This window comes from Rhinichthys klamathensis, unplaced genomic scaffold, assembly GCF_029890125.1.
Source record: "Rhinichthys klamathensis goyatoka isolate OS25496 unplaced genomic scaffold, OSU_Roscu_1.1 h1tg000249l_1, whole genome shotgun sequence".
NCBI lineage: Eukaryota > Metazoa > Chordata > Actinopteri > Cypriniformes > Leuciscidae > Rhinichthys > Rhinichthys klamathensis.
This window is the reverse complement of record NW_026606771.1, coordinates 1,889,189-1,916,009: the sequence shown is the minus strand read 5'-3', so window position 1 is coordinate 1,916,009 and position 26,821 is coordinate 1,889,189. Positions and strand designations below refer to the sequence as shown.

The 26,821-nt window shown below is 38.3% G+C and overlaps 3 protein-coding genes across 11 annotated transcripts in view; 2 read left to right on the top strand and 1 right to left on the bottom strand.

Annotated features, from left to right (window-relative positions):
- The window catches only part of dazap1 (DAZ associated protein 1), a 32,194-nt gene extending 14,306 nt beyond the window's left edge, over positions 1-17,888 (top strand). For 4 of the 8 annotated variants that reach the window (XM_056266512.1, XM_056266515.1, XM_056266514.1 and 1 more), the window contains 4 exons: positions 1,245-1,397; positions 7,002-7,169; positions 14,515-14,604; positions 17,133-17,888. In XM_056266512.1, coding sequence (XP_056122487.1) covers positions 1,245-1,397; positions 7,002-7,169; positions 14,515-14,604; positions 17,133-17,302 — 581 coding nt within the window. In that variant the 3' untranslated portion in view covers positions 17,303-17,888. Of the gene's footprint in view, positions 1-1,244; positions 1,398-7,001; positions 7,170-14,514; positions 14,605-17,128 lie in introns of all 8 variants that reach the window. The other 4 variants (XM_056266516.1, XM_056266519.1, XM_056266517.1 and 1 more) reach the window with 3 other exon arrangements.
- Positions 17,889-19,493: 1,605 nt separating this feature from the next.
- rps15 (ribosomal protein S15) lies at positions 19,494-21,891 on the top strand. Its single transcript, XM_056266469.1, has 4 exons — positions 19,494-19,596; positions 19,972-20,057; positions 21,311-21,545; positions 21,746-21,891. The coding sequence occupies exons 1-4, from the start codon at positions 19,594-19,596 to the stop codon at positions 21,857-21,859; spliced, it is 438 nt and encodes a 145-aa protein (XP_056122444.1). The 5' UTR covers positions 19,494-19,593; the 3' UTR covers positions 21,860-21,891.
- Positions 21,892-22,427: 536 nt separating this feature from the next.
- On the bottom strand, positions 22,428-26,683 carry abhd8b (abhydrolase domain containing 8b). Of its 2 annotated transcripts, XM_056266494.1 has the most exons (5): positions 25,618-26,683; positions 23,955-24,718; positions 23,696-23,866; positions 23,355-23,571; positions 22,428-23,196 (listed from the first exon to the last, which is right to left on the bottom strand). In XM_056266494.1, the coding sequence occupies exons 2-5, from the start codon at positions 24,707-24,709 to the stop codon at positions 22,885-22,887; spliced, it is 1,455 nt and encodes a 484-aa protein (XP_056122469.1). In that variant the 5' UTR covers positions 24,710-24,718; positions 25,618-26,683; the 3' UTR covers positions 22,428-22,884. The 2 variants fall into 2 exon arrangements, with proteins under 2 accessions (XP_056122469.1, XP_056122468.1); XM_056266493.1 differs by lacking the exon at positions 25,618-26,683 and having other exon boundaries at positions 23,955-24,810.
- Positions 26,684-26,821: the final 138 nt, after the last annotated feature.

Genomic DNA, 26,821 nt, shown 5'->3' with positions numbered 1-26,821 from the left:
GAATATGCTGATTTGGTGCTCAATAAACATTTATTGTTATTATAATCAATTTTGAAAACATTTGTGCTGCTTAATATTTTTTATGAAAACTGTGATACATTTTTTTTTCAGGATTTTTTAACCTCTTAAAGGGATACTCCACCCAAAAAGGAAAATTCTGTCATCATTTACTCACCCTCAAGTTGTTGCAAACCTGTACGAGTTTCTTTCTTCTGCTGAACACAAAGGAAGATATTTTGAAGAACGATTGGAACTTTGGCACCATTGACTTCCATAGTATTTTTTTTTTTCTACCATGGAAGTCAATGGTGCCAAACAACTGTTTGGTTCCAATCGTTCTTCAAAATATCTTCCTTTGTGTTCAGCAGAAGAAAGAAACTCATACAGGTTTGCAACAACTTGAGGGTGAGTAAATGATGACAGAATTTTCATTTTTGGGTGGAGTATCCCTTTAAGATTTTTGCCATTTTTGGGGATTTCCGCCTGGATTTGGCCTACCCAAATTAAAAAGCTTCCCATTCCCACATACTTTGGCCTAAATACACAGTTTTGGTGTCATTTTACTGGAAACCCTTTGCAGTTTCCTTTTGGAACACTCAGCACACGTGTCATTTGGATTAAAAACGAAAGTGATTCTAAGCTTTCAAATGATACCATGGAAGCCTATAAAAAGAACGTACGAACATCATAACAAATATTTTTTTCCCCGGTACCGGGATCGTGGATTTTATGTGGTTAATGAATAGAAAAGTTCAAAAGAACAACATTTTGACAAGAATTTATCTTTTGTAACATAACAAATTTTTACTGTCACTTTTGATCTATTTAAACCTTGCTAAATAAACATTAATTTTTTTCAATCATAAAATAAATAATTTCAAAAAATCTTACTGACCCTAAACTTTTGAAGAACTTTACAATAAGATCTCATTTGTTAACATTAGTTAGTGTATTAACTAACATGAACTAACAATGAGCAATACATTTGTTAATGTATTAGTTTTTGTTAATGGTCGTTGACTAATTGACTAATGTTAACAAATATTGTTACTTATAAGAGATTGGTATTTTGTGTGCATAGATGGTGTGGAAAATAGTTATATAATAGAATAAATATTTTATACTTGCATGTCGTTCAATTGGGCTTGATGTAAATAGGACTTAACTAATTAAATTATAAGTAATATAACTTATACTTTAATATAATTAAAGTATATTTTGAGTGAATTGTAAATTTGTTTCAGCTGGGTATGGACCTCCTTTATCTGCTGGCCGTGGGGCACCCGCACAACCTCCTTCTCCATTTAATGCATTTCTAGTTGCAGCGGCACCTACAGGGGGATTTGGGGCACCTCAGGGATACCCCCAACAGGCCTTTAGTGCACAACCTCAGTTTGGTAGGTGAAAGATCTACATTTTTACAGTATTAAGTAGGGATGCACCGATACCAGTATCTACCGCACTCATTTACTTGTACTCGGTCACAGACATCAGTGGAAAGTTTGTAGTTCGGTCGGATATGTCAATGGCAAAGAAAGTAAAACGAGGCATGTATTACTAAGGTTAACTGACGAGAGAGAGAGAACTTCTGTTGAATGCTCTTGATTGCTGATCGTTCACTCAGCACACGTGTCGTTTGGATTAAAACTAAATCGTAAGTAAAACATGAACTGTTACGTGATTTATGTATAACAAATGGTTGCCTATGTTCCCTAAGGACGTTTGCAGGTCAATAAGTTTCATAAACGCAAACATCCGAAGCGTGCGCCCAGAAAACGACATCTAGACAGTGCGCAAATAAAATGGAATTCTCTTTCACGTCTTGCGATTGAACGGACGAATTCACACAAAATTGATGTAAATTTTACATCATTTTACATATACGTCTGTCTTGGCGAGTATCCTGGTAAACATAGTCAGTTATATCTTAAAGGGCCCCTATTATGGATTTATGAAAATGACCTTTAATGTAGTGTGTAACATAGCTGTGAAGGAAAACATCCTGCAAAGTTTTAAATCTAAAAGTGCACCGTATATCCACCTTATTCCTGACGACCTTACTGCATTTTGAATTATGGGTGGCATTTCCGGTTTGGGGAACTTCCATTCAAAAAGGCTAAAACGAATCATTTCAAATCATAAGGTTGCCCTACAAATAAAGCTGATCCGTCAGTTTGACTGGATGAGCTGTCAATTTTCCTTTATTTTCAGACATCATGAGAATAACGTTATACTTGATATATTAACGTGACATGTTATAACAAGAATATCTATGGCAAGAGCTCTTTTCAGTCGCTGCTTTCTTTTCCTCATGATGATTTTTTTTTTTTTTTTTCTGCTGTAAAAGTAGTTTTACAACATAGCCTATACGGCACATTTGTGGTCTGTTCTCCCGAATTTAATTTACGATATTCCATTAATAATTCACTGGAATGCACAAAGAATCTCTGGTTATTCTCCTCAAATCCTCACGTCTCTTTCCAGGTTTGTTTTCACAGGTAAATGCAATTTATAATCTGTCAAAATGACGGAAATCACTTTGATATAGTGTCACGTAATGCTGAAGTTAAAGCTGCAGTCCGGCGTTTTTTCCTCTTTGTCGCCATCTCTGTTCGAAATCTGTAATTGCAGTCATTTGCGTAATTATCAACTTTACGCGAGTTGTACTTCAACACCCTCGAGACGGCACAGCGCAGATGAACACAATGTTTGAGGAGAGTGTGCAGCTGTCAGTCACCGCGCCGGTGTGGATACTGGCATTCAGAATCACAGATTATTCTTTTTGGAAGTATGACCAACATAACAATTTTCACTGGAAAATGTCATCTGAACTAGTAAGAAACATCCACCTTTGTTCTGGTTCTGACATTGCAGTAAATCGCGCTGATTAAATCTAACAATCGCTTATAAGTTATCATATCACCCAAAACCGTGCAAATTATACTTTGTTCTCAAATTGTTAATGTTAACAACGTCCGCATTGCGTGTCTCTTTTTTTCTGCAGCCTCTCCGAAGTCCGAACGAAGTCTTTTGGATTTTACAGCGAGTGAATCTGTTGTCACTGTTGAGTGTCGTTTGAACCTTTCTGGATCTGCCATCAAATTGATAAGTTTAATTATATCAAGTGCTGTGAGAAAAGGCTATAAATCTCCACCTCCAACATCCTCACACGCAATATAGCCGACTAGCGGAGACTCCTTATGTGTAGGCCTACAGATGTGACGTAATGACGCAAAGACATGCTCGAATCTCCCGCGGAAATCCACCAGTTCCACTGGAGTTAAATACATTATTACAAGCTTACCGCTTTGAATCGAGCTAAGGCAAGCAGATAGCGTTGAACACTGGCTGGTTATGTATTTTCTCAAATATGTATTTTGGATCATTTTTAACCCCAAAAAAGCTACGGACTGCAGCTTTAATGAACATTTTTGATTAAGGCTTGTTATACAATACAGATATATATTTGCCTACTACAGTGATATTTAATCAAAGACTCACGCTTTTGGGGCTATTTTTGGTTTGTTGAAAGTACCTTGTTGATGCTTTTACACTTTTAAATTTCATTTTAATGTTCGATGGTTGAAGGGTGAGTCGATTAATGTCATCTCATTGTGACACTTTTTTAACGTATTTTAGCCTTTCACTTATTGTTTACAGCTTAACGGAAGTTACACCCATAATTCGCGCAAAGCGTCATGGGGCGTAGGAATAAGGTGGATAAAGTTATTGTCTTTCAAAAGTAAGAGTCGACTCTGAGTCAATGAAATGAATCGTTTTTCAAACGAGTCATAAGCCGTTTCGTTGTGACGTCACGACGAAACATTAGCATATTGCCCGTCCACGTATTGCGCGCGCAGACTCCAGGGAAAACTTGAATCCTGTGGATAGTGGATAGCATCATGTCGAGAAGACCCTGTGCTCTACAATGTGAAGGTAGGCTAAAGCCAGTTTTTTTTCACCGCCAAAGGACGAGCATGTGAAGAATCAGTGGTTAAAATTAATCTTTACCACGATATCACAGCAGTGTAATCCTAAACTTTTGCGCTTTTCCCTTTATTTTACTGACGACTGCTTCTCAAATCTCTGAGTTAAATGCAGGATTCGCAAACCGCTTGCTCTCGAAACTGTTCCAAATACTTAGTTTTGAGTTTTATATTGTGTAGGTCTCCTGCTAACGGCTAACTTATGTTATCACTGTTTTACTCTAATACTTCTGCTGATCAGCTGTGGGCCACTATTACCTAAAACTGTGTCTATTAATGCAGATTATCTGTCGTTCTCACTACTTTGAGGAAAGATTAAGCATGGAGCAAGATTTGTTTTACCAACGTTTATGTTACATCAGTCATTCACGCTAGAGCTCGGCTAATGTATAAATGCATACATGTACTGTTATTGATACAGTTTCAACGTGTTCACCGCAATATATTAGAAAAATACTCTGTAAATATATAAGTACAAGTTAAATAATCGGTTTGTTGATGGACATGCACTTGTTAATGCTGATGGTGAGGTAGCAAACTGAGTAACGTTAGCATATCACTGAGAAACGTCCAGGAGTGCGTTTCCCGAAAGCATCGTTATCCAACTATGCTTGCTATTTCTATTGAACTCTATTGGTAACGACGGTACTTGCGACCATAGTTGGCTTTGGGAAACGCACCCCTGCTCGAGTTGTTCTTGCGATGGAGGTTCGGGTTTAATGAATAGTTCTTCCAGTGTTTCATCTTCGGACTCGCGCTCGCATTGATATGGTACAATCAACGTCATTGTTCGTTACTGTTTAGTTTACGGTGTAGGAAGCCTCAGGACAAGCAGAGCTGATGTTGTTATGGCAATTTGTTTTCGATGCGCTGTATGCGGTAGACCAATCACAACAGACTGAGCTGTCTGGCCAATCAGAGCAGAGTAGCTCGCGGAAAGGAGGGATTTAGAGAGATTGATTCATCTGACGAGTCGTTTGAGAATCATTGAAAATGTGGTGATGTGCAAATGTATATTATGAGGAAATTAAACCGTTTTTTGACCTTTGGTGCATGTAAACCTGTTGTAGGATACTCCAAAACAACATTAGGAAACTTTAAAATAGCATAATAGGGGCACTTTAATGAACACAAACAAAGAAAACGCATGTACGATATATTGGATCCGTGCCTTCGGCCTAAAAGGGACAGCAGCCTAATAAACCTGCTGATGTGCTTTTTACTGTTAATCAAGCTACAAAAGACAGAGTAATCACTGCTTTTGACTGAATAACATTTGTAACTTTATAAAGATTAATCTATATTTCATTTATACAATGATGAATATGCAGTATTATTTCACATTTGATCACTGTATTCAAATGATGTACCTGAAAACTACTGTTGGGCCTACCTGAGAAACACAAAAACAGCTGTTTATTTCATTTTGCCTTTTTTGTTCTGTTGTATTTATTTGTGCCATTTGTAATTTGATTACTTGTTCTTATTTTATTACTGACTGCTTACTTGTCTTTAATAATGTTTTAAATTTACGTTAATTAGGCTAGTAGTTTTTGCTGTAGAATCAAAATTGGAATAGATATTTGTGATCTATCACTAGACTAAATCTTCACTCAGGCGACTAAATAATGTCTATCATTAGCCATTGGCTAATAAATTCTTATATTTTACACGCCAGTGTGTGTGTGTGTTATGGCTAAGTATAAGTTTAGCATAGATATATATTCACTCACTGAATACTCTGACTGAGGGCTTGCAGTAGCTTTGCTGAGAGCTTTTAGTGTTTCTCTCACACACGCAAAGAGAGAGAGAGCGTGAGAGTCTTACATACCATGCAGAATCGACACGCTACATGTTAACGATATTCTTTGTTGTATTTTCCTGTCAAAATAAAGGAATTATTCAGCTTTTAAGAACATGCATGAGATATGCCGGTTATCTCATTGGCTGGCGCTCATCTATTACCGTCCCTGTTTTGATTTCAGCGAATCAGTTTGAGCGTACGCAGACAACGTGATTAATATTCATGAACCCAGTAGCTCATCAATCCTTAGTGCGTACTGTGCGTTATATATTGTTATTAGTATTATTATTATTATCTTTTAATACAGAAACTTTTAATTCTTTTTTTTTTTACAGAAACACTGAATGACAAACAATATCTTAAGCACCACCACCAGTCCTAAGTTCAGTTAAAATGACAAATATGCATTCATACATAGTTACCAAGTTTTAGTTCTAATTGCTAAAGTCCTATCATTAAATAGTGCTCGATTATCATAATATCATAATATAATGCTTGATTGACTGATGTTAAGAGTGTACAAACGTTCAGATATTTAAAAAGCTGTGCCATTTTACAAAGATAAGATGATTTGGTGTAATCATATATATATATATAGCCTATGTATTAAAATAAAATAAAATGGTATTTCAGTCTGTCGTGTAAACTAAAAAATGTACTTGCCAATGGTTTGGTTGGTATTGGACTCGTCTGGAAAAAGTGGTAATGGTGCATCCCTAGTTTCAAGACTCGTTCACACCAAGAATGATAACTATAAAGATAATGGTAAAGATACAGTTCTAAAAATAAAAGAGTAGCAGAGTCCGAAAAACAATATAGTTTGTTGGAATTACTTTCAGAACGTTTTTTTTTTTCCAGTTGATAAATGATAAAAACATTGACAGCCAATCAGAATCCATTCTGCTTTAAAGAGCTCGAGCATTTAACGCAGCAGAAGACAAAACTGCAGCATTTGCTTAGAATAAACGATGATGTCGTCTGCTGGTGTCGCTAATATAGTTATCATTCTTGGTGTGAACAGGCCTTTGCGTTGTTGGACATCGATGTGACCCGATGGCTCTGGTCGATCATTAAATACCGCAGTAATTTTAGCCCCAAATTAAAATTTCTTGTATAAAATATAAATATGCAATGTGAATGGGAGATTAAAAGAACTGAAACAAGATTGTAATGATTCCTGCATAACTTTCCTTATGTCTTTATTATCATAGGATATACCTTTGGAACTCCTCAAGGTGACCAGTTTGTAGCACAGGGAATGCCTCCCCCTCCCTCCACGCCGGGCGCAGGGCCTTTAGGTTTTGCCCCGGCTACGACTCCCTCTCAGGACCTGAGCAAAGCCGCCCCAGCACAGCCAGACTTCTCCTACAGCCAGTATGGTAAGAGCGCACTGAAACGCAGCAACAAACCACTGCAGATGTGCTGTAGCTGGGGTTCTGTTCACACGTCTGAACGGGCATGATGACATCACATACACGCGCTTCCACGCAGACCCTCTGTCTATTTACCATCAATCAAGACCTTTAGATTTAGATTTTTGGTCTGTGGAGGTTTATCCAGTGGTATGTGTGAATTAGATCATCCTGTACTGCAATGCTGCTTTTGACCCGATGACGCTTCATCTAACGCAGACGAGGGTTTTCATCTGTAGATGTTGCAGCGTTGGATGGTGGCGGTGCCGATAGGATGAAGTAAAGTTGCAGTGCATGTGAGATTTTTTGAGGTAGATTTAACTTTAGACATATTGACCAAGTATAAGATATACACTCAGAATGTCTCTTGGTGCAGATGCTGACAGTACATACAACATCTAGAGCATCCATTAGACTATAGAAAATAGAACTGACTCTACTGATATAGTCATGGACCCCTATTCTTTAGAAATGGCCAGAGCTAAAAGCATCTGGAGGTCAGTGAGATGTGTGACATGGTACATTTAGTGGTGTTGCTAAGGCAGCTATTACTACTACAACAACAAACCTCTAACCTCTAAGTATTACATTTTGGCACATAATTCATCCTGTACCATTTGTGCTATAAACCTGAATGATGCCTTCAATCATGCAGCATGTTGAGGACAGGTGTGCTATTACTTTTCCAAGCTATTAGACTTAAATAAAACCTATACTTGCACTTAAAGGAATTGTTCACCAAAAAATTAAGATTTTGGTAACGCTTCCTTTTACAGTCCTGTTACCCATGTACATACTATGTACTTATTATAGTAATTAAAATTACTGGGTAATAACTAGGTACTAACCCTGAACCTACCCCTAACCCATGTACTTAACTTATATTAGCCAGTACTTTCTAGGTAAGTACACTGTAAGTACACGTAAGTACTGTACTGTAAAAGGAAGCGTTACCAAGATTTTTTCATCATTTACTCACCCTCATTTCACTCCAAAGAACCCAAAAGAACATATTCTGAAGAACAGTTCTGGTGACATGGACTTCTATTGTATAAAAATATCTTCTTTTATGTTACACACATTTGGAGCGACATGAGGGTTAGTAACTGATGGCAGAACTTTCTTTTTGAGGTGTATAGATTCATATCTAGGCACAAAAAACCCTCTCTAGAAAACTCAATAACAACTAGTGCTGCCCCAGACTACAGATTTTTCTAGTCGACTAGTAGTTATTCATTTAAAGGGCTGGTTCTCCCAAAAATGAAAATATTTACTCACCTTCAAGCCATCCTAGGTGTATATGACTTTATTCTTTCAGCCAAACACAATCGAGTTATATTTAAAAATGTCCTGGCTCTTCCATGCTTTATAATGGGAGTGAATGGTACCTGAGATTTTGAAGACCAAAAACGTGCATCCATCCTTCATAAAAGTACGGCTCCAGGGGGTAACAAAGGCCTTCTGAAGCGAAGCGATGCGGTTTTGTACGAAAAATGTCCATATTTATAACTTTATAAACTATAATCAGTGGCATCCGGAAACGGTCATACGCGAATCGAGTTCTGATGGAAGAGTGACATGTGACTCGACGGCATTACTGGAATGTGGAAGGTGTCTTTAGAGAGAAATGTTAAATGTCATGCAGTGAGGACTGCACTAATTTATCTTCCACTTCTAGCCCGACATAATAACCACATGGACTAGCCTGTGCCTGTGACTGTGGGACTTCTCCACTTCCTGTGGAGTTTCATTTCTGCGACCAAACCGACCAATTAAAATTTGACCGCTTAAGCCTCTTTAGGACTACTAACGTTTGGTCGACTATAAGGGGCAGCCCTACTAGCAACCACTCAGAAGAACTTAGCAACCACTAAGAACACCCTAGCTACTGCATTGCACCTCGCTAACAGTCACTGTCATCTTTGCAACCACATCCTAGCAACCACTCAGAACACTGCGTACCTTAGCAACCTCCAAGAACACCCTAGCAACTGCATTGCACCTCGCCAGAGCCATATAGAGAGAGAGTTGCGACAACGGAAGTTCTAAATGCTTGGTTGTCACGTGATTCGCGGAGACCTCAGATAGTTCCAGGAAGTGCTTCGGCGCCAATTCAAATCGATGGAGGTAGAGAGCTGAACTGTGATTTTTGGTAGTTTGTAGTCAATAAATGCGTTGGCTTACAATATGTATATAATACATTGACATTTGGATGTAGTATGTGTATGTAGTTACAGCAATATTGTTTTTAAAAGATAAAAATCTGCTGATATTTAATGTTTATTGTGGTCAACCAGTGTTGCCTGCCTTTGTTAACATATTTTCTGGCTAACTTTAACTTACCTTGGTTAAAGACCGTTTTGCAGTTGTTTTGAAGTATTTTTGTGTTCTTAAACTTGTATGTTATTTAATTTATTTAATGTTCACTATGGTTTCACAAGGACAGGAGACTTGCAGGACACAGGTGATTGTCTTAAAAAGCCATTGCAAACAAGTAAAATGTAAAATTGCATTCATCGTAATGTTTACAATGCTTATGCACTTATTACTATATAAATGAATACATAATATATTTAATTTTAAAACAAAACATGATTATACACACACACATACATTATTTTCTAAGTGTCCAAGTACATTATTTCCTTAACATAATTTGATCAATTCATGACATACATCACTTTAATCTATAAAACCTATTTAGTTTAAATTCATTTTTAGTACATTTAGATAATACATATTTTATGTTTTGTTATCTTAAACCCCCCAAAATGTCAGGTTGTGTAACTGTCCGCACAAATGAACAGACTAAAATACTAATTTAAATGGTGTTTTAATCATAAAAAAATAAAAATTAAATTCTATGGTATTATTTTAACCTTTCATATAAACAAATTTTATACATTTCAGTAGATTTATAGCTGATAATTGAAAACCTTTTGTCTAACAATTTGTATGTCAGGGGGGCACAACTGCAAACATGGCTCTCTTATTATGGTAATTGCAGTGTGCATGATAATGCATTGTCCAGAGGAGCCATAATGATCCTTGTAGATCTCTATCAAATACTGGTAATTGCTTTAAAGTTATGGGTAGGTTGGTACACTTTCAGGTGAATTTAAACATTTAGAAATGTTCACAACTGAAACTTGTTCAAATACATTGTTCATGACACAAAAATATACATTACATCAGTTTTGAAAAGATTTAAAAAAACATTTCTTTGTTTATTTGTCAATGACCTATATATATAGTTATATAGAGGTCTATATATAAATAGGATATATATAGGACTCTATATGTAGGACTCTATATATAGAGTCCTGTATATAGAGGTCATTGACAAATAAACAAATAAATGTTTTTTTAAATCTTTTCAAAACTGATGTAATTTGTTTATTTGTCAATGACATATATACACTTTTGCACTGAATTAGCACAATGGGATTTATAAATGTCTAATAAACTGCACGTCAAGCATGTTGTCTGGCCTTTCCTCTATGTTGTCAGACACAGAAAATATGCTCAAGTCAGGAGCAATCTAAATAGAACTAATCATTTTTTGTGCTAATCATACTTAGGTGTATCTGCACTTTTTCCACAAAGACCAACACTGGGAAGTTTAATGTTTATTAAAAATAGGGAGCAAGTAAAGTCTTGCAAAATCCAAGGAGCTGAGATTGATGAGGGTACAGCGTCAGTGCAGGAGTCTTCAGGATCCACCGAATCCTCTTTGTGCTTCTTGTGTTGAAAGAGATAAAGGAAACAAAAACGGGATAAATTTTATATATAGGAGTTAGTATATAATACAGTTATGGTATTTATAATACCCCATTTAGCCTAGTGTGATTTGATCTAGAACACGCCTTGCTGCCGTTTTAAGCATGTTTTTAATCTTACTTATAAACTTCCATCTCCCTTTCCCATCAATACAAATCAGCTGAGCTAAATCATAATATAGAAAGGTAATAGTCAACAGAAACACAATGAATAAAAAACGCCAACCATACGTTTTTCCTTACTCAAATATGAAATCTAAAATAAGGATTTTTCCCCGTTATTGCACATTTAATATGGAATGAAACCGATATTCTCATTTTATCAATTACAACTATCACACTCCCCAATGCTATATTTAACCTCTGTTTAGAAGTATTTCCCTCTTATTATACAACAAAGGATAAACATGCATTAATAGAACAGGTTTAAACATTAATATGCTGTTCGTGGTTTGTTATGCGGTACTAACTTTATCCAATGACCTTTATTTTACCTGATAACGTCCCCTAAAACTACTAATTTAGAGAGCAATAATCAACTAGCATGCTTTAATACAGTTAAAGTTACAAGTTAATTTGATTCAGATGTACTGATAATATACAATCTTATTCTTTAAACGTCTTACCTTTTAAAAGTGCATCACAAACGGTCTGTTCTGCTGTAACTCTACCGCGCTGCTGCTACTTCCGGGAACTATTGAGAGGCTCCGCGAACCGCCATTGCTGTAAAAAAAACCGTTCCATTGGAGTCAATGGAGTTGTCGCAACTCTCACTCTATATGGCTCTGCACCTCGCTAACAGCCACTGTCATCTTTGCAACCACATCCTAGCAACCACTCAGAACACTGCGTACCTTAGCAACCACTAAGAACACCCTAGCTACTGCATTGCACCTCGCTAACAGCCACTGTCATCTTTGCAACCACATCCTAGCAACCACTCAGAACACTGCGTACCTTAGCAACCACTAAGAACACCCTAGCTACTGCATTGCAACTCGCTAACAGCCACTGTCATCTTTGCAACCACATCCTAGCAACCACTCAGAACACTGCGTACCTTAGCAACCACTAAGAACAACCTAGCTACTGCATTGCAACTCGCTAACAGCCACTGTCATCTTTGCAACCACATCCTAGCAACCACTCAGAACACTGCGTACCTTAGCAACCACTAAGAACACCCTAGCTACTGCATTGCAACTCGCTAACAGCCACTGTCATCTTTGCAACCACATCCTAGCAACCACTCACAACACTGCGTACCTTAGCAACCACTAAGAACACCCTAGCTACTGCATTGCAACTCGCTAACAGCCACTGTCATCTTTGCAACCACATCCTAGCAACCACTCACAACACTGCGTACCTTAGCAACCACTAAGAACACCCTAGCTACTGCATTGCAACTCGCTAACAGCCACTGTCATCTTTGCAACCACATCCTAGCAACCACTCAGAACACTGCGTACCTTAGCAACCTCCAAGAACACCCTAGCAACTGCATTGCAATGCTTACAAGCTCTCTCATGTTTGCAACCGCACAGCGGAACGGTTACCACTCAAAGGTCTTACCAACCCCCATAGCAATGTCCTAGCAAAGGCCCTAAACAACTTAGCAGCTGCAAACTTTGCAACCACCAAGAACACTCTAGCAACTGCAATTTTTTTAAAGTGTGACCTGCCGATAGCGATTCTTTCAAAGAACTATAATTAACTGCATTTACAAACAAAAATCTACTTTTCTACAATGCACAATTGTATTTTCATAAAAAAAAACAAGTAAAAAGACAGTAATAAAGTAAGAACAAATAAGCAAATTTCAAACAACAGCACAAATACATTTAATAGAATACAGAGAGATATGAAATAAACACGGCTTTAATTTCTTCCAGGTGGGTATACAGTAGTATTCAGGTAATACATACTACAGAAATTAACGTGATCAAATGTAAAATAACACTGGATAGTAGGGGCCATATATCGTTGTCCTTCTCCGTGTGATACGATAATCGATATAGTGGCGCCAAATATCGATATTTTAATGAATAAAATAAGGTGCTCTGAATAGATTTCCCTGCTCCCAGCGTCGCTACTTCATGGCTTCTCGAGGTGGTGCTCAACATGAATGAGGGAAACGTGAACATAAGTTAACTAGCCTAAGAAAAAGGGGTTTTTAACGGGATGGCGGTTGAAACACTGATTAAGCGATTACATGAGACATGATACATTCATTAAGTTGTACTTTCAACATATCTTTTGATGTTCATGCATGTTTTCATGCTATAACTATTAAAGTAGAAGAAAAGTCTTGCGCTCTGCGTTAGAACTGAAGCGCTACAGCGATTTGTCACTTCACATTTAAGAGCATCAAAACACCATTTATTTGTTTGAATTTTCTGACAGAATTTAAAAACTGGGACTTTGTTTCTTATCAAAAGTAGCAAAGCACAAAGCTCTTTGCAATTATCGGATGGAAGGCGCGCTACAAATAATGTTTGGTGTAGGGAAAAAATGCGAACCTGGCAACCCTGGCTTGAACTACGGGTGATTCATAGGGTCAAATAGAGCCTGCTTTAACGTTGCTATTTTTTTAACTGTTAATGCGCTAATGTCACGCTAGTGTCGCGTTAACTCTGACGGACCTAAATTCAACACGAGACATTTTATTCACACGCAGTACGAGTTGCAGTCTGACACGTTTTCCCACCCCCTTTATATAGACGGAATATTATCGTCCCTGATCATCGGCTGTTTTTAAACAATCGGTCGTTAGCTGATAGTGAAAATAATTGCTTTTATCGGTTATACCGATTATTGGCCAATACATCTGTGCATCCCTACTAACAACCACTCTTGTCTTTGAAACCACATAACATCCTAGCAACCACCCAGATAACCTTGCAAAGCACATAGCTTAATCCTAGCAACCACCCAGGTCACTTTACCAGCTAGAACACCTTAGCTAACATATACTTATGCTACCACCCAGATCACTCTAACAACTGCATACCTTACATACTTAACTGTCTAGTATTGTGCTTCACAAAATATACAAGTTTAGTTATTGTGGGATGCTCAAATTAATATCAATCTGAGAGGTAAAGATGCGGCTGTATTCCATAATCGGTATTGAAAATGTCAGGTAATGATTTGAAAGAGCGTCATGCCTGAACGATCAAGGAAGTCTTTAAACCCAAATTAGTCCTTATCTCTATGGTTGATCTTAACATAGCAGTTTTCTTTGCATCACTGGGGTTGACGTACATTAGAGTGCTATTAGCGTGAAGGTCAGGCTGTCTGTATGTATGGCTGGTGTTACGAGACGGTCTCATCAGCCGCTTTGTCACGCCTCTGCTTCGCTTCCATTCATCAGCAGCTCGATGGCCTGATACACATGCTCATTTAGAAACATCCACATGTTCTGTTCATGAGCCCTGAGAGCAGGAGAGGGCAGCGTTCTCCTGGGTAGGAGCTGTAAGGTAGTAGTTAAGTCAGACTCTGTCAACCTGGTCTCCTCATCTCCCTGCTAGGCTTGGGTAACTATCCTCAGGACCCTTCTGCCTACGGACCAACGCGTCCTTCTCACACTTATGTACAGGAAGAGCAGGGATATAGCGCAGGTAGGTGAGCAACTGCATCCTACTATCACTCAAACCCAATAGATCAAGCATCAACAGCCTGTGGACCCATAAGGCTTCAGTTCTGTTTCTCATGCATCCCATGTACAATATGCATATGCTGTATGCGTATTCTACATCTGTTTGAGGCATCTCTTCGGTTTTCCATGAGATATACTAAAGTACAGCTACATGTCATTCAGGGGGCCTCAAAAGACGCACGTTTAAATCAAATAAACTCCATTTTCGTGTTTTCTTTTGATCTGAATCTCCTGTGCAGCGTCTCTAGGCAGCATTGCAACTCGTATGGCTTGTAGCTGTGGTTTACTATATGGAAAAAACAGACGGCTTGCTTCAGATGTTCTTTTTTCAGTCACTGCATTGCTTTGCTGCTAAAAGGATGATCTAATGGTGTCTCTACTGGGTTTTCTGTGGACTCTGTAGTCTGTCCCCCTCGTGCAGCGTGCGACAGTCACAGCTGAACAAATCTGTACGGATTCGGCGAATTCTTTGACTCTTAAAAAGAATCCATTTCTCTTCATTTGTGCTCATGTAGTCTTATGTTTCACTTTCATCTAGAGACTTTCGAATAAACTCTTTCCAAAATGCATTACTGCCTGGGTATTTCTGCTATTGTTTTTTCTTCCAGAATGCTCATGTTTTCATGACCACCATACCTTTTATTTTTTAGATGTTTTCTATTCAGTTATTTGTTTCTGTTGTAAATATATCTAAGATATTTTGGCCACGTACACACTGCAGAGTTGCTGCTTTTCAAAGTGAATTTACTTCATTATGAGTCTGTGTGTGTAATGGTGTGTTCACACCGAACGCGAATAGAGCGTCAAATACGCGTCTATCGCGTCTAGTTAGACGCTTAAACATTCGCTCGAGTTCAAATTTTTCAACTTGCGCGGAAGACATTCGCGGCAAACGCGTCGCCCAATTCGCGTCATTCGCAACGGCCGGCGCGAATGATGCGTCTATTCGCGTCTTTGCATTGACTTTGTATGTAATCTACTCGCGCAAATAATTAAATTCTCGTTCGGTGTCAACACACCATAATGGGGGCGACGCGTTTGCCGCGAATGTCTTCCGCGCAAGTTGAAAAATTTGAACTCGAGCGAATGTTCAAGCGTCTAACTAGACGCGATAGAGGCGTATTTGACGCTCTATTCGCGTTCGGTGTGAACACACCATAAGGAATTGACGTTGCGATAACCACAGCAACAAGAAACATGGATGCCAAGTTCAATCTGCTCAGTGTTGCCCATGTTCAACCAAAGTAATATTAGCAAGAAGTAAAACTACATATAAATAATTAATAAAAAACACCATTGATTAGAATCTTTCAGGAGTGAATTTGGTTGTTAGAATTAGACATTTCAGTTGTCTTTGTTGACAAAACGGGATTGAGTACTCATAAACCCAAAGTGTACTTCTGTTTTAACGCGAACCCTTAGCGTATGCGTACAGCAGAACCCTTTAAAGTATACTCCATTTGGCACTCCATGCATACTAGAGGTTTTATCCTTGTCTCTGCATAAGTAATGACCGATAAGAAATGTCTTTGTTCTCGTTTAAACTGGAGTTGCGGGTATCTGTTAACCCTTCACACAAGCGCTCGTTATCAGGCGTGTATTGTTGTTGGGGCAGTGGGGGAGTTATTCGAATAATTATACATTGTGCATTTTGAGCTTTTATGAGAAGCGTTAAGTTCCTGTCCAAAACATGCAACTAGGACCAGTTATCTGCGCTACTTACGCGGAAATCTTTGACTCTTTTTCACTAGTGTGCTCTAAAAGTTTGATTTGTGAGAGATGCTCCTATCACGACACTGATGATAAAATGTGCAACTTATTTGAATTCTATTAAGAATTTATTACTTTAAAGTACTACGTAGAAAGTCTAAAACAGCCACATAATCTAAAAAGACCTTGCTCCAACATAAATTAGAAGGCTTTTTAAACTACTTTATTCTAGTAGCAGAAATTTTGACTTCTAAATAGTGTGATATGGGAATAGTTTTTTCATATATTAAAAAAAAATAGACAAGCTAATTAGTGCAAAAAAAGTGCAAGGTGCTTGTGTGAGTTGAGCGATTGGAAAATATTTGGCCCTGTTTACACCTGTATTAAGATGCATTTTGGTCGATCGGATCACAAGTAGACGAGGGAGACGCAAACCCGTTTACACATTCGACCACACACTATGAATGCGTTTTCGACTACCTCTGGAAGCGGTATCTTAACACCAGGTGTAAACTTTGCCCGTACAAAATGCACATACTTTGCTGATGATGACATTTACATCACAGACACTGTACATGTCCCTTAGCGTACATATAAAAACAAGGTATACTTTGGGCTTAAGAGAAGTGACGACTGTAGCCGTGTGTACGTGGCCTTTGTCTTGAGAAGAACTGACGAGGGGTTGCGAGAGATGCCCAGAAAGCCTAGTCGCATGTTCTCGTACTTTGTAGTTACTGGTGTTTAATATCACTTTCCATGTTTTCATGTCTGTTGAGACAGGTTATGGGCAGGACCTGAGTGCTTTTGGTCATAGCTTTGCAGACCCCAGCCAGCAAACTGCCTCATACGCTGCAGCCCCGTCCGCACCGTCAGGAGCTCCAGCGGCAGCCGGCAGCTTCGGCCGAGGGCAGAACCATAACGTCCAGGGCTTCCACCCCTACCGGCGCTGAGCTCCTCCCCACCCACCCAATGCAATACTCATCGTCAGGGATATGGACGTTTTGAGCGCAAGCTGAGCTGGATTTTTGGGATTGTCTTTCTGAACATTGCAGAGTAAAATAAAAGGTTTTATTGTGTGTAAATTGTGAACAGGGGCTCTACTCCGATAACAGGAGACCACAGTACTCTTCTATATTTTGTAGTCGGACTGAACTACTGAAGTATTTAGCAATAGTTTTGGACTGTCTGGTCAAACATCAGCACAGAACAGACGTACCAGACGTCGGCGACAGGGTCTCCCAATTATTCAGCTTTAATTATATTAGTGGGGAAATGTTTTTATTTTCAATTTTGTGAATTTTGTTTACTCTTTTACCGTTTTATTTAAGTTGGAAATAGATTACAAATGTGTATTATACACCTAAACTGTGCAATTTTTTAAAGAATTTTGTACTAATATATGTGCGCTTTTCTTGTTTTTTTATTTAAGAACGTAGACTTCCCTCAGGTGGCTGTTAGTGCACTTTTGCACTTATGCAAAAAAGAAAAAAAACACACAAAAATGAGAGTTTATTTGAAATAAATGATTTAAAGAAACATTGTTGTGCAAATTCATTGAGGTAACAGACTTTAGAAATGAATCTGTTCACTTTCAAAGACACATGAACTTATTAAATGATGAAGTATTATAGGAGTGTACACAGTTTAATATGTCATCATCCTAATATTATATTACAGTAAGTATATTACAGTTCACATGAAATTCAACATCAAGATTCCTTTGAAGATTATATGAAAGTACAGTATATAAGAAAGTGTAAGTCACGAGTGTTTCACCTTTTCAATCACTATTTTAGATTCACTTGGTGTGACATTAATTATTAGAAGTACAAATATTCTTTGAGCTCATAAATAATATGAGGTCATAAAAGTTGAATGCATGATAACTATTAAAATAAAAAGGACCAAAATGCTGTTTAAAATAGTTACAGAATAGCATGTCATACCACAGACCGTCAACTTCCCAAAAGTAAAACTACAGTACTGGGCAAAAGTTTGTAAACATGACTATTTTTTAAAGTTTTTGAAAGAAGCTTATCAAGCCTGCATTTATTTGATTAAAAAACAGTAATATTGTGAAGTATTATTACAATTTTAAATAATGGTTTTCTATTTTAATATACTTCAAAATATTGATTTCTGTGATGCAAAGCTGAATTTTCAGCATTACCGTTTTTTGTATCACATGATCCTTCAACCAGAAATCATTCTAATATGCTGATTTGATACTCAGTTATTATCAATGTTGGAAAAGTTTCGGGATTAAATGGTGAATAAAAAGTTCAAAAGAACAGCATTTATTCAGAATAGGAATCTTTTGTAACAATATAAATCTTTATTATCACTTTTTATCAATTTAACACACACTTGCTAAAAGTATTCATTTTCATTTCTATTCTTTTTTATATATAAATAAAAAGTATATACATACACACACACAGAGTATGTATGAGTGTGTGTTTGTGTGTAGGCTACTCATTATATTTTCCTGAAAGTTTCACTGGTACCAGAAATCAGAAAACAATATTGAATTTACTCTGTTCTAAAGTCTTCAAACCAGTTATTTATTTATTTATTTATTTTTTACATGTTTTTGTCTCTTATGCTCACCAAAGCTGTTTATATCAAAATACAGTTAAAACAGTAATGGTGGGAATTATTACTTTCACAAGTAATTTATTCTTCAGTCTTCAGTGTCACATGATCCTCCAGAAATCATTCTAATGCTGATTTGGTGCCCAAAATAGATTTATTATCATCAATGTTGAAAACAGTCGTGCAGCTTAATTATTAATGGAAATCCCAGTCTATAGGAAACCCTTATACATTTTTCCTGCAGTCTTTGATGAATAGAAAGTTCAAAAGAATTCAGAAATGTAGCTGTTCTAAGATTATAAATGTCTTTGCTGTCAGTTTTGATTAATTTAATGCGTTCTTGCTGAATAAAAGTATTAATTTCTTTTCTTTTTTTAATCCTCCAGACCTTACTGTTAAGCACAATTTCATCAGCAATGCCTCAGTGCGTAGATTTCTTGTTTTAACTGATAAAATATTGATTGCATTATTAGCCTAATTGATTTGCTCGAAATAAAACCGCATTCTCATTTGATGTCAGCGTAAAATAATTATTTGTCCTCCTCTCCGCCAGGTGGATACTGACTAAACTCGTCATATATTCACTGAACTCTCGCGATATTACTGCGTCTCTCCGGCCTTCTTCCTTTTCCGGGAGTCTCTCAAGATGGTAGGTTCACGTCGTATTTGTGAATAACTAAACTACAATAATCCAAACGAATCTTCTATACATAGGATGCATATCAGAGTAGATAATATCAAAAAGGCATATTTAGGAATTGATTCATGTTTTCGGGCCATTATTTTTCGCCTGGGATGAATGTTTAGATAGATGTTCGTACGATTAGTAGCTTCAGTCTTGCGGTCCAGTTCTCAGTCCAGCGTGATGGGATTCTCAGGACTGTTAGTTTTTTTATGTCCCTGCGTAACGTGATTAAGTAGGAAGCTTTTTAATAATTTGAGCAGTCACTGTTTATCTGTTGGTTAAGAAGCTAGCTGTCAAGTAAGGCCCGTGTAAAGCTGACGGTGGTTGTGATTCCCACAGGCGGACGCTGAGCAGAAGAAGAAGCGCACCTTCAGGAAATTCACCTACAGAGGTGTGGATCTGGACCAGCTGCTGGACATGTCCTAGTGAGTCGAGCCTCTGTCGCTTCACATTAAGTGTAACGTTAAAGGTTCCAGGGAAAGTGTCAAGTTAACGAATGAGTGAGGAGAGAAGCAAGGAGTCGGTCACCAAAATGGCATTTGTCAATAAAATAACTCATTGAAAATTACGGTTCTCGCCGTTTCAAAACTGACTTTCTTGTGAGGAAACAAAAAAATATTTGGTGGAATGGCCTGGCTGTTCTCTATAAGCTTGTTTCTGCCACGGAGTGGAAAAAAAAAAAGGTCACTGACTTCATCTTGCAATTCGGATTGGTTAGCGCATTAAGGAACAGATTAATTCTAATAGGAAACGTCTGAATTGAAAACTAGGACTGTCACTAGCGAATATTTTGGTAACATAAACAAGTAATCGGTCGATTATTATGACGAGTAATCGGTTATTTTTTTGTGTGTGGTTCTAAAAATAGACCCAAGCAATCAATAGCATTTAAAGGGACTTAAAATACATTGAGGCAAAAATCAAATGATCGTATGGTTTAATAGAACCACTGTTAAAATTCATAATGTAAACAATTAACTTGTGTACATTGTGTATTATAACAAATGCCTGCAGAGAGCACCAACTCCCTTGTGTTACACTTCACAGCAGATCAAATCCTTGTTTAATATTGGCCAAACTACATTCAAATGTTTCCCTAATCTTTAATATTTGGCCACTTTACGATAGAAATGCTACAGCCACTAACTTGTACAAGAATGTGGACAACTGGACATCAAAACATGCAAATTTAGAGCGAGGGTTTAAACTTAATTTGAAATCGCGATGAACAGTGTGTTAATTTTTGAAAGGTATTGACAGCCCTAATAAACATACAATTCTGACTTTTTATTTCTTTGTAAGTGCGAGAAAGACCTTTTTTTTTGTAGCAGTTTCTGAAGGAAAAAGTCAAAACTGAGATGTAAAATCTTAATTCTGAGAAAGTCAATTGCAAGATGGAAACTCAGAATTCTGAGAAAACAAGTAAAAATTGGCAAAGCACCATAAAAGTCCTTATTACCAGTGCGCCAATGTCAATACTTTTAGTTTAAAAAGCTCAAACACCTCTACCACAGCTCAAATCTCGTTGGTGTATAGGATGAAATGTGATGTGGTTCTGTTTCCACTCTAAATTCTATACTTGTTTTTTGCCAATGTTTTAAATTCAAGTGTCATTATCAATGATCTAATTGTGTTTGTATAGAAATATTGTTGATTAAGCTTGTTTTTTTTTCATTAGTGAGCAGCTGATGCAGCTCTACTGTGCCAGACAGAGGAGGAGGCTGAACCGTGGCCTCAGGAGGAAGCAGCAGTCTCTCCTTAAACGCCTCCGCAAGGCCAAGAAGGAGGCGCCTCCCATGGAGAAACCAGAGGTGGTGAAAACTCACCTGAGAGACATGGTCATCCTGCCGGAGATGGTTGGGTCCATGGTTGGCGTGTACAACGGCAAGACCTTCAACCAGGTTGAAATCAAGGTGGGGATGAATCATGCACTGTTAAAAGTTAAAAAATATGTACTAACAAAAAAGTAATTTCAAGGACTCGCCCTGAATCCCACAAAGCCATTAAATAGGACTGACATTGTCTTCAGTGCTTAATTTTTCTTTATAAATATAATGAATTTACAAGATCCAGCAGGCTGCAGCTAATGGTGTGTGTTTGGTCTGTTTTTCAGCCTGAGATGATTGGTCATTACCTTGGAGAGTTCTCCATCACATACAAGCCTGTTAAACACGGTCGTCCCGGTATTGGAGCCACTCATTCTTCCCGCTTCATTCCTCTGAAGTAAAAATTGACTGTAAATAAAAGCCTCCAAAACAGCCTCTGATTTTGTCTTTTCTTTTTTTGCATAAAAGCTGCATTTATATATTAACAATGGTTCTGTTTCTCTGCTTATCTGTATGAATGCCTTGATTCCAGGGCTTGTTTTTGACCTCAGGGATGACTTCAAATTACTGCCCATGTTTTTGTATGTTGGCACAAATTCAGTTTTTGGTTGGGTAGCAAAGTTGTTTAAAAGTGAAACACTAACTGTTTGTTTGAATACTGATTGAATGATGCATTCTTTAATCATATTAAACCTAGAATATTACTGGATTTTTTTTTTACTTGAACTAGTTCTTTCACAACATGCAATACAATAGGTAGCCTATCAAAGACTGCATTTGTGCTTCATATTAAGTCTCTCTCTTTTAGAATTCATGTGGGCTATGTGTAGGTAGGCTAATGTCTGGATGTGAAGCAGACCCTTTCAATCACCCTTTTAACAGTAATTCAAAAGGCCTGGAGTACTCTCAACAAAAAGACTAAACCTATCAAATAATAAATAAATTCTGCTTTCCACCACAGCTCAGGAATAGACATCAGCTGATATTAAACTAAATGCACAAAATAGATCCAACTATTTACAGCAAAGCACCCATAGTAATGCTATTTTTGTGAATTTTGAATATTTAATACTGAGATCACTTGTGTGTAACATTTTTGAGCTGACATACCATTTTGTCCTATTACATAGACCCATGGTAGACATAAGAATGCAAACCATTTGAATAGGCTGGTGTTATCCGATTGTAAAGAAAATAAAGCATCCTCTAAGAAACCTCATCTCATTCAAAAGCTGGAAATAGTTAACCACTCTGCTCTGGGACACGCGTCCCTCTGAGCGTTTCCACAAGTCTGTTTGTTGAAGTCATACATAGACCAACTGGCAAATATCCAAGGACATCCTACATTCAAATTGTTCCATTAAATATGTCCCACATGGAAGAGCCGAGCAAATTTAACACCTTTAAATGTATACCGTAACTTTAGCTATTTCTTGCCCTTAGATCTGATGTCCACTGGGGCCTCTGTCCTGCTGCAGATGGTTTTTGGTGCAGTTGTTGGTCTTGTTAAGTTTGGCTGAGATTTGGAGGGTGACTTAGGGGCAGTTTTTGGTCTTGCTGTGTCCTCTGGAGGTTTGGTGGTGGTCTTTGTGGGGGCTGCTTCCTGTTTGGGTTTCGAGGCAGTTGCAGGCTGCCACAGGAAAAATTCATGTAAGAGAGTATTAACTATATCAGGGCACTCCATCATGACCATGTGACTTCCGTCATCAATGACCTTCAAGAACCCCAGCAAGAGTATCTACAAGAAGGATAGTAAAGGAGGAAAGAGTTATTGATATGTTTTTGCTCACCAGCTTACCAAAATATTTAAAATATCTGTGGAATCTCTAATTACAGGAGGAAAAAGACACAACTTCATGGATAAGACCCAAAGCTTGGACCACAAAATCATTGTACCTCTGCCATGCGCTGGTCCTCTTGTACTGGTACAAACTTGTCGTACATGCCGTGAACCAGCAGAACAGGCACTGTGATTTCAGCGTGGTAGACCTCATCCCCCTCCGGCCAGTACTGACCACTCATCATGGACCGCAGAACGAAGGAAGACACATTGAAGGCATTGTTCTCTTTTAGTAGCTTCTTTTCTCTTGTTCCCTGATGGGCAAATCCAGCCCTTATAGAAAGAAAAAGACAACATTAAATGAAATGGACATGGTGGTTGCCAAACATAGATACTCGTGTTCAAGCTGGCAAAAGGCAAGGCAGGGACAATATGTCCTGCTTACAATTATTCTTACATGAGGAAACTCCAGGTGAGGCACGGGGACAGGAAATTAAGGACACACGTGGGCAAGTTGAAGACAGAGCAGAGACTGGGCTCAAGTGCTGTTGGACCTCCACCATTAATCATCACAACTTTATGAACTTGTTCCGGATACTCGTGAGCCAGGAAGGTACAAAACGAGACACTGCTCAAAGAAAGAAAATGCTCAAATTAGTGGGAAAATGTATCTGCATTTACCAGGCAAATGAGTACATTTGCGGACCATTTCTCACCCATATGAGTGTCCAACTAAAATATTCCGCCTCTTTGCATATCGCTTGAAGATGATTCTAACGTCCTCAGCCAGAGCGTAAAAGGTATAGGCAGCAGGGATCTGAGGGGCTGAACTTGCACCATGGCCGACCAAGTCTGGGGCGATGACCTCATAACCAAGTTGGGAGAAATAGTCCAGTTGGCTTCCCCAGATATCCAGCGATCCCCCGACTCCATGGATGAAAAACAAGGCCACGTCAGGGTGAGTACCCTTGCAGCACGTGATCTTCCGCTCGCAGTCGATCACAACCGAGCGCTTGGGTTTGCGCCGTCTGCGCTGCACTTGCTGCAGATCCTGCTGGGGTGCAGGTTTGGTATCGGTAGCCTGTCCTGGGGCTGACCCTGGCGTGGGCTCAGTAGCCTGGCCTGCTGCAGGAGGCTCACAGTTGGAGACTTCCATATCCACAGTGCCGTCTCCGTTCTGATAGCGGACCAGCTCTGGATGGGTGGCTTCGTTGACGTTCTCAATCAGAAGCTGTCCATTTCGGTACACTGAGATTTTGCGCTTGCAGCTCACAGTACCCCCTTCCCCAGTCCCTGGCTCCTCAACCACTGGTCTGTCTGGGATAATATGTCGAACTCTCAGAACCCTTCCTGGTTTCACCTCAACAAATTCGAATCCATCGGTGGGCTCAGATGATTCAATAGGGGCCACCACATTAGTAGATTTCCCTGTAAAGCAACAGAATATTCCATCCACAAAGCTGGTGAGCATGGTGAACGCCTGGGGAAATAAGAAGTACATTTGGGTTCTCAAAGAATCAATGCTTTAGTACATGGACTTTTGTAAAAAATTCAGATTGGCTGACCAAGGATCCACACTACTCGTGTATGATATATGATTTATCTCCAGTGTGCAACAAGCCAACCAGTTCAATCTTGCCAAAAAGTGACCCCAGAGCCTGATGCTGCCTCCACCATGCTTGTTGTTGGAAATTGAGTTGGATGTTGGGTTGTTTTTGCATCAAATATAATGCTTTGCTTTTAAGTCTATTATCTACACTTATTTTCACAGGACCACAGACGTTTGGGAGCTACTAGCATCTCCATGAATGAGCATCTCCTTTCTCAAAAGCGGTGTCTTTCTAGGCACTCTCCCCAAGATGCTGAATCTGTGAAAATACACTCATTCTGTCTGTCTATATATCTCTTTGTGTATTGTACAGTATTGTGTGCATGTAACAAACCGTAATGCATACTTGCAGATTCGCAAACTGTTTCATGGGGCAATAATGATTTCATTCTTTTACAAGGTGTGAATTATATGGAGTTTTGGCTGCCCCAATCTAATAGTGCCTCAAAATCTGATTAGAATTTTTATTTTCTAATTTTTTACTTTAGATTTCATATTGCTTCTAAGATTGCTCCTAAGGGTAGTGCTTTGGTCTGGCCTTATTTGTATAATTGACATCCATGTACTTGTATTCATATCTTTTTCTATGGCTGTCAGGTGTAAATCCTATGTAAATAGCCTACTTTGATAGAAGTGAATACTATTTGAAAGCGGTTTAATTAGTTGCATCATAGTTCCGAACAGGCTTTGGCCTTGTCGGTTGCCTCCAATTTTAGGTATGATAAATACATTTATATTCCTTCACATTACTGTACAGTGAAATATCTTACCTGATTACCAATGTTCCCGATACATGAAAAAGCTGGATCTCCGACTCCAGTACCGTCTCTTCCCAGTGTAATGAAATTGCGGGTTTGTAATCTGCTACCCTCAATCCAATAATCTCATCTAAATCGAATCTGTCCCACGCAATAAAAGTCTTTAAATAAACTTCATTTGATGTTAAGAAAAAAACAAAACCATTAATAAGAGCAACAATGGGACTGTTTTTCGCTTTCATTTACTTCCTATCTTCCAAATCTACGTGCCAACATGGTCGCAGAGTAAGACTTCAGATTAAAGCAGATTACACCTGTTGAGCATATGCTGTTACAGCCTCACTGAAAACATGCCACTGACTGTCCAATTTTAAGTATTCAACCATAATCTCTTGCCTTGAATTTATTATGAATGATCTTGACCATGAAAATGTTTTAATTTAATTTTTATTTTGCTTCTCAAAACCATTTTTGACCTCAAACATAGGAGTTTGGAAGGCTTCATAAGAACAAGAACATACAATTGCAGTCATTGTGGAAACTTGCAACTAGATTTAGACTCAAGATGGGCTGCTCTCTGCACACAAGAGGTTTCAAATGCTTCCTTTACTCAAAACATTTTCCAAAGCCACAATGCATGCATGATTTGTTTTTGTTTGTTAATGTCGATGGCTTCAATACATTTCAATCTTTTCATCGAGAACATATGAACAAACTTTGCAAGGAAACGGCTCGAAACTTCCGACTTAACGTAACATGGTGTCTCGAGCCACAGTGAGAAAACAGTTTTACGGATGTTGTGGACTCCATTAAGCCCCATGTCTAAAGCTTCTACTGTTTATTGTACCACAACCACAGTTCACGGACTCCCTCTGCAGGTCAAGAGAGGATGCTGCATAGATGCCCCTTAAATCTCAGAACTCCAACACAACTACAAACCCAGAAAACAAAGGAGAGACATTATTAATCTCTAACCTGGGAAAATCCCATCATACGCAGAAATGGATTGCAACTGAATCGGCGCACGAGGATTAAGTCAATGATGGAGTCGGGCATTTGAATGCAGGTGATCGATTAATGATTCGTAATCGACATTAACACAGCACTGAAAGCTTATATGACAACAGGAGGAAGTGAGAGAGACGTTGACATTTGTAAGTCACCATTTGTATTTCTTCACATCATCAGAATTGTCATCTTCAATCTGTGGCAACAG

Excerpts from the sequence above, each read along its gene's own strand:
- rps15 (XM_056266469.1), top strand. Across the intron at positions 20,058-21,310 it reads CAGCTGCTGGACATGTCCTA|TGAGCAGCTGATGCAGCTCT; the intron begins GTGAGTCGAGCC and ends TTTTTTCATTAG. Across the intron at positions 21,546-21,745 it reads TCAACCAGGTTGAAATCAAG|CCTGAGATGATTGGTCATTA; the intron begins GTGGGGATGAAT and ends TCTGTTTTTCAG.
- abhd8b (XM_056266493.1), bottom strand. The coding sequence starts at position 24,739 with ATGTACTTCTTATTTCCCCAGGCGTTCACCATGCTCACCAGCTTTGTG. Across the intron at positions 23,572-23,695 it reads CTCACCTGGAGTTTCCTCAT|GGCTGGATTTGCCCATCAGG; the intron begins GTAAGAATAATT and ends TCTTTCTATAAG. Across the intron at positions 23,197-23,354 it reads AGGACCAGCGCATGGCAGAG|ATACTCTTGCTGGGGTTCTT; the intron begins GTACAATGATTT and ends TCCTTCTTGTAG.